At 37.4% G+C, this 19,085-nt stretch overlaps 1 protein-coding gene across 1 annotated transcript in view; it reads right to left on the bottom strand.

Moving 5' to 3' along the window:
• LOC124723106 (collagen alpha-1(XI) chain-like) overlaps positions 1-19,085 on the bottom strand; it is a 543,500-nt gene that overhangs the window by 81,262 nt on the left and 443,153 nt on the right. The window contains exons 20-21 of the mRNA XM_047248286.1: positions 16,789-17,005; positions 4,488-4,648 (exon numbers count right to left, since the gene is read on the bottom strand). Of these exons, the coding sequence (XP_047104242.1) occupies positions 4,488-4,648; positions 16,789-17,005 (378 nt within the window). The remainder of the gene's footprint in view (positions 1-4,487; positions 4,649-16,788; positions 17,006-19,085) is intronic.

Raw genomic sequence — 19,085 nt, 5'->3', positions numbered from 1 at the left:
CAACATTTCTATCAGTCATATTTACAATGGTGCGAGAATTAAATTGGGGAATTACTCTCCCATTTTCCTTTGCAAAACTACATTTGAAACCAGAGTTCTACACTTCTGCTTTTGCTCTGTTACTTTCAATTTCTGTTCCTGTGTCATCCATGAGTATCTGGACATTATAGGGCTTATGTATTGTATTTTTGATAGTCAAATTTCTTTCCTGTAGCTTCTCTCTGTCTGTTCTCCCATTATTTATTATACACTTACAGTGTAGTAAGTACTCACTGTTTCTTTAGAAGTTTCATAACAGAGACTATATACAATGGAGGGTCCTTACATTACAAAGTGTCCTACTATATACATATGTATCCAGTGCTCAGTCATTTATTCTTCTAAACTATAATCACAATTCTCCTACATGCGCCTGCTCTGATTTAAAAGTTTCAAGTTCCTTTTTGAGTTATGGTGCTGCCTCTTTAGCTATTTAACTTAATATGTGAATCTTTCTGTTTGTTCTACTTGTCTACTGTAATTTGATAACCACTGTTGCTGCAACCTCTTCATGGACACAGGTACCAATTTGTATGTGGACATCCTGAAAGTGGTCAGCTATATTTATTGCCATTAGATCCAGTATATTTCCATCATGAGTGAGCTTCTGGACTATCTGTACTAGAAATGTCTTATGATACCCACCACTCATAAAATACTAACTTTTCCAAACAGTTGTTGAATGATGAAGTCGCCTCCGATGACAGTATGATTGGTGAACATATGTGCTAGAGAGCTAAGACTTTCTTGAAAGTTTTTTGTTACATCTGAGGGAGAGTATACTGGTTGATAGAATGATCTAACTAAAAATTTATCCCCACCCTTGACACTGAATATTAACCAAACAATGTCACATGCAGTTTCAATTTTTATCTCAATGGATTAGAGTTTTTCCTCTACTGTAATGAACATTCAACCTAAATTTCTTGCTCACCTATGCCTTTGACATACGATTAGATTTACCCCAAAAATCTCACTGCTGTCAGTTTTAATTTTAGCCAGCTTTTTGTGCCTAATATTATGTGAGCTCCACTGTTTTTAGGAGCATTCAAACTCTGACACCTTTTTGCAAAATCTTCAGCAGGATTTTCATTGTCTAATAAGGGGGTGGGAGAAGGCATTTCTTGGGAACTTACAGCAATGCTTTGAGGCATCCTACAGCTGTCAGTGTCTGTGTGTGATGAATAGTTGCCTAAACCAAAAACCCTCATTTGCACCTCATGTGCAGCACACCCATGTCCTATTTAGAATATACTAACAGTGTGGAATCTATGACACAAGTCAGGGAACTCACAGTCTAGCTTGTCACAGAACCTGTAAGGCCTTTAGTTTAGGCTTTTCATCTGTCTCAAAACCAAGAGGACATGATCATTTCTTGGGATAATGCTGCAGACTGCAAGCTTTACTGAAATTCCATGAGCAATGTTGGTCTTCTAGACATTTTCTACCTGTTGCTGGGATGATCTTAAAGTTCCTACTCATGTAACAATGAGTAATGAGAGTCCTCCTAGACTCTTCAGTATCTGAGTTCAATAAAAAATAAGATACTGTGATGGATTCACTGCTTGCTGTCAAAAAAAATATTGAGTGACAAAATAACATTTAAACTAAACAAAAAGTAATTTGGATTGCTACAAAACAGACAACTATAAAACAGACAAAACGAACACAGTAGCATACAGAACAGGGAAGTGTTAAGAGATGATCCATAGAAAATTTAATAAATAACAGTGTTTAACTTTACTGCAGGAAAATTGAAATAATACTTGCCAGAAAAACAGATGTGAAACTTATAAAAAAGTACAGTTTCTAGATTTCCAGAATGCATCTGACAAAGTGTTCTACTGCAGACTATTAACAGAGGTCCAAGCATATGGATTAGGTTCCCAGATATGTGACTGGCTTGAAGACTTCTGAAGTAATAGAACCCAGTATACTGTCCTTGACAGTGAGTGTTCATCAGAAATAAAGGTATTGACAAGATCGACCCCATGGAACTGTGATAGGACCACTCATTCTCTATGTACACAAATGATTTGATGGACATGGTGAGAAACAATCTGTGGGTGTTTGTTGATGATGCTAGGGTGAACAGGAAGTTGTTGTCATTGAGTAACTGCAGGCTGGTACAAAATGATTTACACAAAATTTCTAGTTGGTGCAAATCAATGCAGACGAGTAGGAAAAACAATCCTGTAGTGTTCAAATACAGCATTGGTAGTGTGCTGCTTGACACAATCACATTGATTAAAAATCTAGATGTAATGTTACAAAGTGATATGAAATTGAACAAACACATAAGTATGGTACTAGGGAAGTTGAAGGGTTGACACTGGTTAATGCAGATGAGTAGGAAAAACAACCCTGTAGTGGTTAAATACAACATTAGTACCGTGCTGCTGAACACAGTCACATCAATTAAATATCTATATATAACATTGCAAAGCGATATGAAACTGAACAAAGACATACAGATGGTAGCACAGAAGATGAAGGGTCAACTTTGATTTATTGAGAGAACTTTAGGAAAGTGCAACTTGTCTGCACAGAAGAATATGTATAGAATGCATGTGAGGCCCATTCTTGAATACTGATCAAGTGTTTGGTATTGCCACCAGGTCAGATTAAAGGAAGGCATTGAAGAAATTCAGAAGTGTGCTGCTAGATTTGTTACTAGTAGAGTCAATCAATATGTGAGTATTACAGAAATGCTTCATGACCTCAAATAGGAATCCCTGGAGGGAAGTTGATGTTCACTTTGCAAAACACTACTGAGGAAGTTTGGAGAACTGGCATTTGAAGCTTAATGCAGAACAATGCTGCTGCTGTCTATGTACAGTTCACCCAAGGGCCATGAAGACAAGAATGTAGTGTTGATATGGAGGCATAGAGACAGTTGCTTTGACTCTGCTCTACTTGCAGATGGAACAGGAAAGGAAATGACTAGTAGTGTAACAAGATACCTCTGCCATGTTCCATACTGTGGCTTACAGAGTATGTATGTAGATGTTGGTGTAGTACAAAGAATTTAATAATTAAAACTCAAGAGACCTAGACAAAGTGTCAGTCAGAGTGCTAAGGAAATGCATAGATTGTATAAAATATTCGTTAGCAAACAAAATAAATAAGTCATTCAGGCCTCGTACCTAATGTATTGTGTTTTGCAGTCATGTTATGTCTTGTGGGCATAATAGTGTCATCTATAGTTGAAGACCTTTAATGAGTTTTAAAGATAACAGCTTTTAGCATAAAGAAAACACATTTTTCATATAAATTATGGGACTGCAGGCAGGTGATGTCACTGACAACCACTGATATTTGCAAAGATCCACAAAGAAGAAGTTCCTCTTCATCTGAATGTGAGTAACATTGGTGCTCCGTTGAGCCCACTAGTTGATCAATGTCAACATCACATTATGAACTTGGCAAATTTCTTATGTTGATTAGGTGGAATGCATTTGAATTACTCTGATATTCTAGTAACTTTTGATGTGGTCTCTCTCTTCAGCTGTATTCCTCTGTATTCATTCATTACAGTTAACTGAGATTAGGTTTGTTGTTGAATTAATGAACTTATTTCAAGATGTGTTGATTTCCACTTGCTTTTCACTCAATGACTAGCATGAACAGACAGATGGAGCTGCAATGCGAAGCCCATGTTCATGCATTGTTTCAAATTTACTTATGGAAAACTTTGAAGAATGTACATTGGAGTCAGTGGCTTTGAAACCTATTTTTTTTTTCTCCGCCAGATATGTACATGATACTTTTGTTGTTTGGCCTCATGTCACTGAGAATTTTAATGAGATTTTAGAACATCTGGATTCAATCTACCTGAATAATGGAGGTGCAAAAGGATGGCTGTCTTCCCTTTCTTTATATGTCGATGGTTGATGGTATATTGAGACTTGCTGTTACTAGAAAACCTACTCACATGACTTATATCAACAGGTTGATAGTTTTTACCATTCAGCTCAGTGTGACGGGGTACTTTGTACCTTGGTTCACAGGGCCCACATCATTTCACACCCTGAGAGTTTGTCAGCTGAGTTAAATCATCTTGAGGTCACCTTTCATCAGACTGGATATAGAGGAAAAACAGATCAAACACATGTTAAGCTATTGACCAACCATGTGCTGGCTGAGTGATGACAATACTGAGTTGGTACCAAGGTTTACAGTCTTTCTGCCTTACACAGGGAGCATCTCCAACAGGACTGGTTGTATGTTTCAGAAATATGATGTGAAATGTGTTTTCAGATCTCCATCTAAGATTAAGGTCCTTTTAGGTTCCATAAAGGATGATCTTGGTTCGCATAAGGTGGATGTCTATCGTATTCCTTGCAGTTGTGTGCTATGAGTTGTGAAGAAACCTATTTTATACAACAGATTTTAAAAGTAAGTATGTGCATTTAAGTGTTACATAAATATGAACCTCAACATCTTACATGTTTCCCATCAATACCAGGGGGCCCAGGAGGTCCTGGATTGCCGGGTTCTCCTTTGAGACCCTGTAGCCCTTCAGGGCCAGGCGGTCCTGGCATTCCATCCCCACCCTTGCTGCCTCGAGGCCCTGGCTCTCCTGGAGGTCCTGCTGGTCCTTCTGGTCCTGAAACATTATGTTAACTGTACATAAGATTCCAATTTATAATGCCAGTCTAGTTACACAATGTATTGCATATAATGAATAAAGAAGCTGGGTTGAATGCTGACAGTCCTCAGGAAGTTATTGCATTTAATGCACTAAAAGCCAGATAAATAGCAGTAAAATTCATGGTAATTTCCATAGATATGTATAGAATATGAGAAGTTCAGCTCAGATATAGGGTGTCCCAGGAGGAGTGGTCAAGATTGGGGAATATGACAGGAACCATTATTCGAAGCAAAAGAGACTAGTAAACATGAACTCTTATATGCATACCATAAGAGCTATGAGCAGTTATTCATCTTTGATACTGTGAAACAAATCTCTTTTACTGCAAGGTCTTTGATTTCCATATTCTGAGAGTTGCTAGTATGGACCAAAACAAGAAAGAAAAGTCCACTAAACATCAGCTCTAAAGTGCATATCTTAATATTTATGAGTGCTTGTTCATCTTAGCTACTGTGAAACACATCTTTTCTAGTGAATAAGTCATCATAGCTGTTGACGTATGCATTTTAGAGCCTATATTTAGTAGACTTTGTTGCTCTGAATGATTATTTATCCCATATCCACAAATACTGACCATTCCTCCAGTGATACCCTGTACATGCTGAAATCCATCTTTTCACAAATGTTGTTGGAACTGACTTATACTTTGATGTAATGCTTCTGCACCATGAATGGACATGAAATTTGCATTTAAAAGTATGGACCTTATAGAATTACAACATGTCTGTGTATTAAAACACAATTTAAGTGGACTCTGGTTGCGAAGTATTTAAAAATGTTTCTAATAGTGTTTCCAGTTGTCCATTTTTGTCATTAAATAATAGTAATATTCAGTAGTTCTATTGCAGATGAATTTAAAAATGAAATTATTTAAATAGCTGACACTCAGTGTGATATATGATCTAAGCTGGAAGTTATACTTGCAAAATGTTTCCATTTGTGTCTTTCCAACAATACAAAATAAAGTTAGAAACTAAAATTAAATTATTGAAATGTGTTAAATTTTTTCCACATTTCAACAGTTGCATACAGAATGAAAAATTATCAAGGTCACTCCGAAAGTTATGCCTCCTATTTTTTTGTGGTGACTTTGGATGTCTGCACCAGATGTCGTTGATGTAGTGCTAATGCTTGAACCTTCCTCTAACATTTTTATGTGGTTCTGTCACTCAGTGGCAGTTGGCACCAGCAGAGGAGTTCCAAAATGAATTCTGATTTGAACAGTTGTATAAAACAGCAATATGTAATTGAATTCCTCATTGCTGAAGAAATTGTGCCAATTGAAATCCATCGATGCTTACTAAAGGTGGATGGAGATGATACAATAGATGTGAGCAATGTGATGCAAAGGGTATGGCATTATAAAGGTGGTGAAAAGGGTGTGCATGACAAGCCATGCCCTTGCCGATCCTGCACAGGTGTCGTCCCTCACAATGAAGAACTTCTTGATCAACTCATCTCTGCTGATTGGTGCATAATGACCAGAGGATTGTCTGCAAAGGTGAATGTCAGCTGTAATGCCTTGGAAACAATGTTGGAACATCTTGGTTATTACAAAGTCTGTGTGAGATGGGTCCCATGGATGCTTAAAGAAGAACAAAGAACACATTGAATGGAAATTTGTCAGGACCTCCTGGACCAATATGAAGCTGTGTGTGATAATTTTCTGAACAGCATCATCACCAGAGATGAGACATGGTGTCACCACTACAAGACAGAATCCAAAAGGCAAGCCATGGAATGGCAACATGCAAACTCTCTGTCAAAGAAGAAATTCAACACACAGCCATCTGCAGGCAAAGTGATGTGCACAGTCTTCTGGGATAGCCAGGGTTGTCCTGGAGCCTGGAGAAACTGTCAATTCAGCAAGCTACAAGAAGACACTGACTAAGCTGAAAGCTCAAATTTCAGGGTAAGACCAGACAAGAAGACCAACTCTCACCTGAAATATGATAATGCCAGGACCCACATCAGTTTTGTGACCACGCAACTCATTGCAAAATTCAGCTGGACTGTCCTACTTCATCAACCATACAGTCCAGATCTAGCACCTTTGGACTTCTATCTCTTTGGGCATCTGAAAGATGATCTATATGGTGAACATTTTCAAGACTCAGATGCTGTTGTCAAAGTTGTAAGGAAGTGGTTAGCCACAGCTGGTTCCAATTCTACAAGGACGGCATGCAGGTTCTGGTTCATCATTGGCAGAAGTGTCTAATGAATGGAGGTGACTATATGGAAAAATGACAGTCTGTAATCAAAATATTGCTCTATTTAGCTGTGCTGTTGTGATTTATGTATTTTCAATAGTTTACATGAATAAAAATTGGAGGCATTGCTTTCAGAATGACCCTCATATATCCACATTAAAACACAATTATCAGAAACTGAGCTAAATTAAAGGTTGCAGCAACATTTTACAAGTTTCTATATAAAAAAAGACAAGAACATTAACATTCTACTAACAAGTACCGAAGCCTTATTGGGTATAGCTGAATCAGGAGATGCCACAATTATACAATAATGACTGACTTTTTTAAATTTCAATGATCATTTTACCAATGCTGAGAGAATGATGAGATAAGAATATGCTGCATTGTGGTACTTGCTTGACTGTGTACAGCACAGGAGGTTATTTCAGTGCTCATGTAACAGTTTGTACTTTGGTTTTTCATAAAAGTTACAATGGTGTCACTGTTATTGCTGTCTAACAGATATCAATGCTTGTCTTTATTTTTGTGTGTTTATTATTTGTAGATTTTGAGTGAAGTAGTCAGAAAGTTAATTAGTTAGTTACATGTTCCATTGATCAATCTGACAGTAACTATTATGATGTGGAATGTGTCAAGTGCATCAGAAATTCACACATGAATCAAGCATTTTTTTAAAAAAAAGCTTGAAATTTTTATTACCTATCCCATTCCCTTAAATGGCACAAAATGCATATATTATACCTACAGATTTATTCATTTCTATTCAAGAATTCATCTATATTATAGAAAGAGTTGTCAAAGAGATATGATTTCAATTTATTTTTAAAACTATTACTGCTGTCCATCAGACATTTTATTTCATCTGGTAGTTTATCAAAAAGTTTTACTGCAGCACATTTTACCCCTTCCTGTGCCAAAGATAGGTTAAGCAGATGATCGTGTAAGTCTTTCTTCCTTCTGGCATTATAATCATGATTTTCACTGTTGTTTTTAAACTGGTCAATATTGTTCAGAACAAATTTCATTACTGAGTAAATGTACTGTGGGGCTGTTGTAAGAATTTCTAACTTTTTAAACAGATGCCTACAAGATGTGCAACTATGAGTCCCACACATTATTCTAACTACCTTCTTATGAGCAGTGAATACTTTTTGCCTATGTGTTGAGTTACTCCAAAATATTATTCCATATGACATCAGAGAGTGAAAGAATGTAAACTATGTTAGCTTGCTAATTTCTATTCCCTCAAAATTGGCAGTTATTCTGATTGCAAAAGTAGCTGAACCTAGTCGCTTTAGGAGATCCAAAATAAGAATTTTACAGTTGAGATTCTCATCTATATGTACACCCAAAAACTTAGTATGCTCTGCCCTGGCTACTGACGTCTGTTGATGTGTTATATATATTGGAGAGAGTTTTGTATGGAGTACCACAGGAATCTGTATTAGGGCCATTACTGTTTTTAATATTTATCAATGACCTACCAAGTCAACTATCTGAAGCAGAGGCAGTACTCTTTGCTGATGATGCAAGTTTGTTTGTTAAAGCAAATAGTGAAGCTGACTTACAGGAAAAAGTCACATTAGCAACAGACGAAGCAGACAGATGGTTTAATGAAAACAGACTCATTGTGAATGCCAAAAAAACAACGTGGATCAACTTCAGACATATTACAAATAAAATATAAACTAACCTTACAGTAGAACTGGGTAAGTGTAAGATTGAGCAAGCATCATACACTAAATTCTTGGGAGTATGGTTTGATGAACACTTAAGATGGGAAAAGCATGTAATATCATTGAACAAAAAATTAAGTCAAACATGTTATATACTTAGAATGCATAAAAGCTCATGTAATATTAAAACAGTGTTATATGTTTATTTCTCATTCATGCTCAGTTTATTAAAACATGGTGTACAGTTTTGGGGGAACATCAGTCTAACAAAACACTCATTTAGACTACAAAAGAAGGCAGTCAGAATAATAAAAGGTATAGGATATAAAGACTCTTGTAGGCATGCTTTCAAAGAATTAAAAATCATGACACTACCATCTTTATACATATATGAAAGCATATGTTTATTAAAAGAACACGAGGAATTTTCTATATTAAACAGAGAATTTCACAACTACAAAACAAGGAATAGGAATGATTTCCACAGAGAAATTCATAAAGCAGCTATGTATCACAAAAGTGTACTATACCAACCCAAAATCCTCTACAGTGCTCTCCCCAAAGAACTAAAAATAATACCAAAACTGCACATATTTAAAAGAGAATTAAAAAAACATGTTATTGAGCAATAGTTTTTACAGTATTGAAGAGTTTATGAATCATTGACAATAAAAGCGCAGTTACTATTTCCCTGACATAATAAATATGTGTAATTGCTCACATTTAAATACTTGCTGCTTCTATGTTTCTATGAAAGTGTGAAACAGTGTTAATGTAAGAATGTAAATAATCTTTGATGTGAGAATCACAAACTTTTTTTTTTTTGTTCATTGTTATCCTACTTGTATATTTTTATGTTAATGTTCTAATAGTTCTATTAAAATTGTAATGTCTAAGTGACAAGTAAATTCAATTATAAATTTTCATGTACATGTATTTTAAATTGTAATGTTTATTGACAAGTCCTATGTCATTTTGATGATGTACTACAAGGACGCTAATAAATTGAACTGAATTGAATTGAATTGAATTGAATTGGAGGAACTGTACTCCTTGCAGTAGAAAGTTCAATGTTCTGTGTTTTTTCAAAGTTCAGAGCAAGCCCATTTGCAGAAAACCAATCAATAACTTTTCCAAAGACATTATTTGTATCATTTTCTATTGGACTTTCTTTTGCTGAATGAATAATGATGATTGTACCATCAGCAAACAGTGTCAGTTTAGCTTTTTGTTTCAAATAAGAAGGCAGGTCATTCACATATATCAAGAACAGAACAGGACCCATGATCAAACCTTGTGCAACACCTAATGAAATTTCACTCCAGTTAGATGAAGTGGGAAAATCCTTTAAATCACTTAAATCATACACAGAAACTTTTTGCTTCCTGTTCTTTAGATATGACTTAAACCATTCATTTTCTGTTCCATTTCTACCATACAATTGCAATTTCTGTAACATAATGTCATGGTTCACACAATCAAGCACTTTGGATAAGTCACTGAAAATTCCTGTTGGTGTCATTTTACTATTTAAAGACTCTATTATGTTGGCAGTGAAATTATAAATTGGAACAGAATTTTTGAAATCCAAACTGTTATTTACTTAGTATCCCATTACTGTTGAGATGGCTAACCACTCCTGAGTACATTACTTTCTCAACAATTTTTGTAAATGCTATAAGCAATGATACTGGCTGGTAATTATTGACATCTGTGGTGTCCCCTTTTTTTGTGGAGAGGCTTGACAATGACATATTTTAACCTCTCTGGGAAAATACATTGAGTTAGTGATGCATTACAGATGGGACTCAGAACATCAGCTGTAACTGCTCCACATTGTTTTAATATCCTTTATTTTTCAAAGATTTAACGATTTTCCTTATTTCACAAGAGGTTGTTAGATGAAAATTAATCTGACCAGTATTTCTCAAAACTGACTCTTCCATGTACTGCTTGGCATTTTCTTTTGAACTATTCTCACCAATTTTTTCACCAACACTTAAGAAATAGTTAACTACATTGGCTACTTGTGTACTGTTGCTTAAGATGGTTTCATTGTCTTAAATAGTAACACCACCTATGCCAGTGGTTACTTTTTCTGTCTCTTTTCTAACAACATTACAAACTGATTTGATTTTATTGCCCGAGTTGTTAATTTCATTTCTAACATATACATTTCTTGGTTTTCTGACAGCTTTTCTCAGTAAGTTACAATAATTTTTATAGTGTAAATTTACTTCTGGGTCTTTACTAATTCTTGCTGCCTCATACTAATTTCTTTTCTTTCTGAAGACACTTTAATACCTGTAGTATTCCAAGGTTTCTTTGAAAACTGTTTCGTGTTACATTTGGTTATTTTTTTGTGGCAACAATGTTAAAAAAGGGATATAAATTTAACAAGAAATACGTTGCATTTATCATTGGCATTTGGATCATTATATACATCTCCCCAGTTAACATTACTTGAACTTTCTCCAAAGTGTTCAATAGATATCAGATTGACCATCCTTACACATTTACTTTATGGTTTCTGAACTGTACACTCTGCTAGATTTTGTAAGTTAATCAGTTGTGCATCATTGTCTGATAATCCATTTATCACAAGGAAAGTATGTTACATCCTCTTGCTGTACAAATGCATTATCTATTAGAGTGCTACTGTCTTGGGCTTTGAGTGTAGGGAAATATATCACTGATTCTGAGTTATATGTCATTAAAAGCACTTCTAGTTCACTTTTCCTATCAGAATTGCTTAGAAAGTTTACATTTAAATCACGACAGATTATTAACTTCTTCTTTTTGTCTGAGAGACAGCATAATAGGGAGTCAAACATTTTTATGAATAACTCCCAATCTCCTAATGGGGACCTGTACACTCTTGTTGATATCAGCACTACATTATATAGCTGTAGTTCATATGCACAAACTTCAAAGTGCTGATTGACACAAAATTTGTAACATTGTGCCAACAGTAGTGTTGCAGCCATGATGTGCCATTGTTGCACTCCTTATTTAGCTTCTCATTTAGTCTCTGGCTGCCTGGGTTAGTACAATATTTTGTGTTATTATATAATTCTATGCTTGTTTTTTGCAGACACAAGGGGAATTTGTCATTGTATGGTAATGAAAAAAAGCTTCATTGGCCCACTGCCAGGTCACTACCCTGGGCTGCAGAATGCTACAATATCTCTTGTGCCTCCAAAACCCCTGGAACCCTGGTGTTTGTTGTATAATTGTCCTAATAATCCACATCATCACATAAAAACAGTCAAATAAAAAATGAGATTTTCACTCTGCAGTGGAGTGTGCGCTGATATGAAACTTCCTGGCAGATTAAAACTGTGTGCCGGACTGAGACTCGAACTCGGGACCTATGCCTTTCATGAGCAAGTGCTCTACCAACTGAGCTACCCAAGCATGACTCACGCCCCATCCTCACAGCTTTACTTCCACCAGTACCTCGCCTCCTACCTTCCAAACTTTACAGAAGCTCTCCTGCGAACCTTTTACTCGGCATGTACCTTTCTAAAACACATTTTATTATTGCCTTGAACTTTTTCCATAAACGCTCAACATTGTCAGTGTCAGAACAGAAATTTTCATTTTGATCTGTTAGGTAGTCTCCGGCGATTGTGTGGTTGAAGACATATGTGACACACATTGGGGAAGAGTACATGTGGTCCATTTGGCATGTTGTTGGGCCCATCTGTACTGTGCTGCATGGTGTTGTGGTTGCAAAGATGGACATCACCGTGGATGTTGGGAGTGAAGTTGCGCATCATGCAACCTATTGTGCTCAGTTTGAGCTGTAACACAACATCCTGTGGCTACACAAAAGGCATTATTCAACATGGTGGCATTGCTCTTAGGGCTCCTCTGAGCCATAATCTGTAGGTAGTGGTCATCCACTGTAGCAGTAGCCCTTGGGCGGCCTGAACAAGGCATGTCATTGACAGTTCCTGTCTCTCTTATCTCCTCCATGTCCGAAAAACATTGCTTTGGTTCACTCCAAGATGCCTGGACACTTCCCTTGTTCAGACTCCTTCCTGGCACAAAGTAACAATATGGAAATGATCGAACCACAGTATTGACTGTCTAGGCATGGTTGAACTGCAAACAAAATGAGCCGTGTTCCTCCTACCTAGTGGAATGACTGGAACTGATTGGCTGTCGGACCGCCTCTGTATAATAGGCGCTGCTCATGAATGGTTGTTTACATCTTTTGGCGGGTTTGCTGACATTGCCAAACAGTCAAAGAGACTGTATCTGTGATACAATATCCACAGTCAATGTCTATCTTCAGGAGTTTTTGGAACCAGGGTGATGCAAAACCTTTTTTGATGTGTGTATTATCACTTCTTATAAAAAAAAAGCACACTGGTCACTTTGAAATACTCTAGTTGGTGCAGAACATGTACCAGGAGGTCATGTGGCCCTCCACTGCAGACATACAAGGTCTGATAAAAAAAGTAAAAGGAATTTTTTTAATGTTGTGGACTTTATACATTTGATTTTCAAACTTTTTTTTATCTTGGTGATACACATGTTCCTGATGTATGTTTGCATTTTCAAATGTTCTAAATATTTAGTTTATTGTTGACTGTCAAAAAGGTAGTATGTGTTTTCGAATGCTTGGTGAATTTTTACTTTCGAAAATGGTGGATCAAAGAATTTGCATTACATTTTGTTTGGAAAATGGAATAACGTGCAGAACTACTACAAGTAGGACAAGGCTTTAAAGTAGCATAAACATTTCAAAGTGGGCTGAGATGTTGAAGACAATGACCACCCTGGATGCCCTAGCACATCAGTTACTGATGACATTGTTGAAGAAGGAAAATTGGCAAATCACCATCAGAAAGGTTGATGACAGTTGACTTGTCCTTTAGCTCATGCCAAGCAACTTTTTGGATGATGTGAGCATGAAACGTGTAATAATAAAGTTTGTTCCAAAATTGTTGAATTTTGACCAAAAATGACATTGCATGGATATCGCTCAGGAATTGCTGAATGAAGTCAACAATGATCCAGAACTTCTAAAGAAGGTTATAACAGGTGACAGAACATTGGTATATGGGTATGATGTTGAAACCAAAGCCCAATCATCCCAATGGAAACTACGTGAAGAGCCAAGACTGAAAAAAAAAAAAAAAAAAAAAAAATGAACAAGCTTGATCACATGTGAAGGTTCTTTGCACTGTTTTCTTTGCTTACAATAGGATAGTGCATCATGAACTACTTCGAAGTTATGCACCATTTGTGTGAAGCAATCCAAAGGAAATGACCAGAACTGTGGCAATAACCACTCAAGGAAACTGCATGAAGATAATGCTCATACTCAGGTGTCAATGCTTGTTCATGATTTTTTGGCAAAAAAACAAAACTGTTATGTTGCCTTGCCATCATTTTTGCTGGAAATGGCCCCCTGCAACTTCTTCCTGTTCCCAAGGCTGAAGAGAATCATGATAGGTCATTGTTTTGCCACCATTGGTGAAACAAAAACAGGATCACCGAAGCAGCTGAACATCATAATGACAACATAATGACAAGCAAGTTCCAGAAAGGCTTCCAAGACTGGAAAAACTGCTGGCACAAGTGTATTATATTTGAGGGGGATTATTTTGAACAGGCCAAATTTAAAAAAAAAACCATTACTTTTTGGTCACACCTTGCACATCATCACAGTGAAGTGGTGCACATGTGCCAATCAGCTGTATGGAATCAGCACAGTGAGAGAGTACCACGTGGAGATATGACAACAAAAAGAAACTACCATCTTTGGACATAACCATGACAACACCATGAATGAAGTTTCCCTGTTTGTGGTGTATCAGTGAGGAACTGCTCAATGTGTCTGCAAGGCAGAGTGGACCACCTGGAGCCATGCAATACACACAAGACAAGTGGTACTGACAGGACCAAAGATAAATGTCACACCTTGTTTGTTTTAAAACCCAACATGAATGCAGGTCCATCTCAGTCTCTTTCTGGGTGAAGATTAGAAAGGAAACTGTATGCAATATGCATTTGGAGTTATGTCCCTCAGAAAATGTTGTTCCTTGCAGTGGTACATATGGCCACACATCTTCAGTGGGCCAAACAACACAGAAACTGGACTGCAGCTGAGTGGAGGTATATAATGTGGTCTGACAAGTCACCATTTTTCTTCGCTTTCCAGAATGTGTGGAGGGTATAGTGGTTTAGGTGCTGTAACTGGGCCCACTCATTCAGGTTACCATGAATGTGAACCCAAATGTTTATTTCAAGACTCTTGGTAACAATATGTTGCCATTTCTTCTACATCTTTGTGATGACTATGCTGTGGACACCTCTGTCTTCCAAGATGACAACAGCTTTGTTCACAGGGGTGATTACATTCCTAGTTTGGCAAACACTCTGGCACCCTATTACACCTCAACTGGCTCACTAAATCACCTGACCTTAATCCCACAGAAAATATCTAGGACTATCTCAAAAAGCAGGTGAAGCATAGCAATCAACATGCCCAGAATTTGGTAGTTCTATTGCATCTAATCATCAAAGAGTGTCTTCAGCTCTAAAACTTATATGGTATACCTGGAGAAGCTTGTGGACCCTTTTCTTTGCCTAAGTAAACCCATTATCAAGGCTAAGGGTCTGGTGTACTTACTAAATCATAAATGGTCTTTCTAGTCCATCACTCTACTGTATGTCACATACCTATCTAGCATATGTCCAACAATGAATATAAATTTGATTCACAAACCTCCATAATTTCACAACTGCAGCCAACTGGTTTCTTCTGACAATGTAAGTGACAAGTACTCAGTCATGGGGTAGCGTTCTCGCTTCCCGCGCCCGGGTTCGATTCCCAGCGGGGTCAGGGATTTTCTCTGCCTCATGATGACTGGGTTTTGTGTGATGTCCTTAGGTTAGTTAGGTTTAAGTAGTTCTAAGTTCTAGGGGACTGATGACCACAGATGTTAAGTCCCATAGTGCTCAGAGCCATTTGAACAAGCACTCAACATTTATTTTGAGTTTGCTGATCAAAAGTATATTTACAAATACGATTCCTTAAGATTCCATCTCTTGAATCAGTATGCACTGATGTAGCAACAGCTCTTTGGTTGTTTAATTTTCATTCGTAGGATACAGGTAAAAAATATGGGGTATTTTTCTAGCCATGAGATATAAGATGTTATATTTATGAGTTGTTATCTAGTTAACTATCGGAGATAATCTTTGGAAAACATGTTTACTACAATACCATGCATATCTTGTCTTTGCCACAAGTACTAAATGTACACTTTTATTTGTGTTTACTAGTAAACTGAAATCAATTATGAGTGGCTTGACTGGAGGGTCCCAAGATATAACCTGTAAAAATTTATGAAACCTTTTTAATATTTACTTTTAACTAAATTCTTTCACAATCTGAAGGAAGGTTGTAGAAACACTCTGTCAACAACAAGGTCATTAAAGACAATGACACAAACTTGTGTTGAACAGCTATGCAGAGCTGCAGTCCTGGCACAATGTAGTCACTGGAACAATGTAGCTACACAGGTGCACATGTGTGTTTGTCACTGGAACAATGTAGCTATACACTTGCACGTGTGTGTGTGTGTGTGTGTGTGTGTGTGTGTGTGTGTGTGTGTGTGTGTGTTTGTGACTCTGAAAAGGATTTGTACAAAGGCTAGCAAAGTTCTTAGTCTCCTTTGTGCATCTTTCAACAGTTCAGCATGCCTCTACAGTATTGTTTGTTGAGTTATTATCTTCACTCATTAAATTTTTTCTTATGTTTATTTAATTCAAATTATGTATTTTTGCTTCATTTGCTAGATCTTTTAGGAAAATTTTTTCTAGAAAAATGCTTATCTGTAAACAGTAAGGGTGTCATAGGAATAATTTTAAAACAAGGCTGGACTTTTGTAGCCTGTCAGATTACACAACCTCTTGATATAACACATAAGCTGGGATACTACCAACAGTGTAGTCATTGTAAAAAGAGTTAAGGAGCCAGGTACAGCCAATATGGATGTAAATTCATAGATTAATACCTATGCTTAGAGCCCACCCATGTTTTTTCACTGTGGTACTGTAATTACTTACTTACATCCATCTTGCTATGATATTTATAAAGTTTCAGGTAATTCAGAAGACTCTTTCCAACTGCATGATTTAGTTTTTGACAAGGAATGATACACACTTTCAAAAGGTATCTTACCTCTGGCTCCATCATCTCCCATCTCTCCTTTGATTCCTGGGGGTCCGGGAAGGCCTTGAGGTCCTGGAGGACCAGCTGGCCCAGCCACACCTGGTGGGCCATCTTCTCCTTTAGCACCCTGTCGGCCTATTTCTCCTGGGGGACCTTTATCTCCTGCTGGCCCTATAGGCCCTGGTTCTCCACGTGGGCCCATAGGACCTGGTGGACCTGATGGGCCCTTAACAAGTAATAGTATGATTAGCTCATTCCTGCACATTTCAATATGTTATTTGACAGATTTATTTATCCACATACATAATTTACAGCAAGAAAATGAAGGGAAAACTATGTATACCATATTTAATGAAATATAGGTGCTGCATGATAAAATTAGTTTTCCATCATTTTATATCTGTATTAAGCAACTATCTCAGTGCTCTGTGTATGATTTTGTTAATGATTTCAATACAGAAGCAATGGACACTTATAAAGTATGTAAACTGTTATACTTCATTTGTGGAACTGTATCATGAATAAAGTGATGGCATAACAAAGAAATCTTCTGGAGAGTATCAAACATTGGAATCTCTAGGTTGGAATATCAACAACACCAGGAAAAAGATAGGTTGCTATGCACCATAAAGATGACACTTTGAGTTGCAGACAGGCACAATGAAAAGACTGTCACACATTTAGTTTTTGGCCAAAGCTTTCTTCAGAAAAGAAAACACACATGCATTTACACAAGCAAGCACAACTGAAGCACACATGACTGCCATCTCTGGTAGCTCTGGTCTCAAATAACATCTTACTGACATATTACAGTGGAATCTAATCAGACTGGTGTCTAACACAGCATTTCAGTGAACCCTGAAGTACACATGGGTACAAAGCTTCACTCACACTAATGATGTGAATTAATTAAAAAACTTCAATTTGTTTGTCATCATAAAAATTGGATTGCTCATTATTGGTAATGGGTAGCCCTCTCTGTTAAGATTTGTTTTCTACTTTGTAGGAAAGCAGCTTGGGCCAGGGCTGCCAGAGATGGTCATCTTACGTGTTTGAGGTGTGCTTGCTTATGTGAATGTGCGTGTGTTATTCTTTCTGAAGAAGACTTTTGGCCAAAAGCTAAATGTGTAATTCTGTCTTTCTGCAACTAATGTGTCATCTTTATGATAAGCAGGAATCTATCCTTTTTCTAATATTGTTCGTATTCCTACTAGAAAGCATGATACTTCAGGTTTCATGTGTGTCACCCATGCCAATGTACAAAGAACGTCTTACTGACATACCACAATGGAATATAATCACTCTAATGGAGTTCAAAATCATTTGGGCGCCTGCTCCATTCTTCATACTAATAGCAATATTATCAGTAGCTTTATATACTGTGAGGCACCAACACCTTTTCCTCCTATAATAATGTAGCATCACTAGTCTGTGTCAATGCTGCTCCAAGTGTGGCTGCTTGACGACTGATGCTGCCATAACAGAAACGTCACTTATATAGCACTTCCTTATTTAATCACAGTGCGGCTTACGCAACCTACTGGAAGTGAATTTTAGCCCAGCAGAGTTCAAGTTATAGCCAATGGCCTTGCCACAGTAGTAACACCTGTTCTTATCAGATCACCGATGTTAAGTGCTGTCGGACTGGGCTAGCACTTAGATGGGTGGCCATCCAGTCTGTTGAGTGCTGTTGGCAAGCTGGGTGCACTCAGCTCTTGTGAAGCAAACTGAGGAGCTACTTGATTGATAAGTAGCAGCTCCGGTCTCTTAAACTGACATATGGCCGGGAGAGCAGTGTGCTGACCACATGCCCCTCGATATTCGCATCCATTGCTACCTGTGGGTTGAGGATGAGACAGCATCCAGTTGGTACCATTGGGCCTTCAAAGGACTGTTCAGACAGAGTTTAGTTCAGTTTAGTTTTAGAGCTCAAGTAATAACTAGGACCTCTGCCTGCCGGGCTCCTTCTTTAATGCTCTTTCTTAATTATCACAGATAAGCATATTACACTGTTCTATGGCACATATACATCAAAGTATGTTGCAGTGGCAGAGAGACTCACAGAGATGCGCAGAGGTGCCTCACACAGAGAGAATCCCAGGGTGCCCCTGAGAGCTACAATACCAAGAAGAATCACTTCTCGGCTATATAAGTGCTATATAACTGACTTTTATCTTAAGATGGCGTCAGTCGTCAAGCAGCCACACTTGCAGCAGCATTGACACAGACTAGAAATTTTGCGTTATTATCGGTGGAGAAGGAGTTCACACCTTACAGTATATAAAGCTATTGATAATATTGCTCTT

The sequence above is a fragment of the Schistocerca piceifrons genome, chromosome X (assembly GCF_021461385.2).
Source record: "Schistocerca piceifrons isolate TAMUIC-IGC-003096 chromosome X, iqSchPice1.1, whole genome shotgun sequence".
Lineage (NCBI taxonomy): Eukaryota > Metazoa > Arthropoda > Insecta > Orthoptera > Acrididae > Schistocerca > Schistocerca piceifrons.
This window is presented reverse-complemented; position numbering and strand designations above follow the sequence as displayed.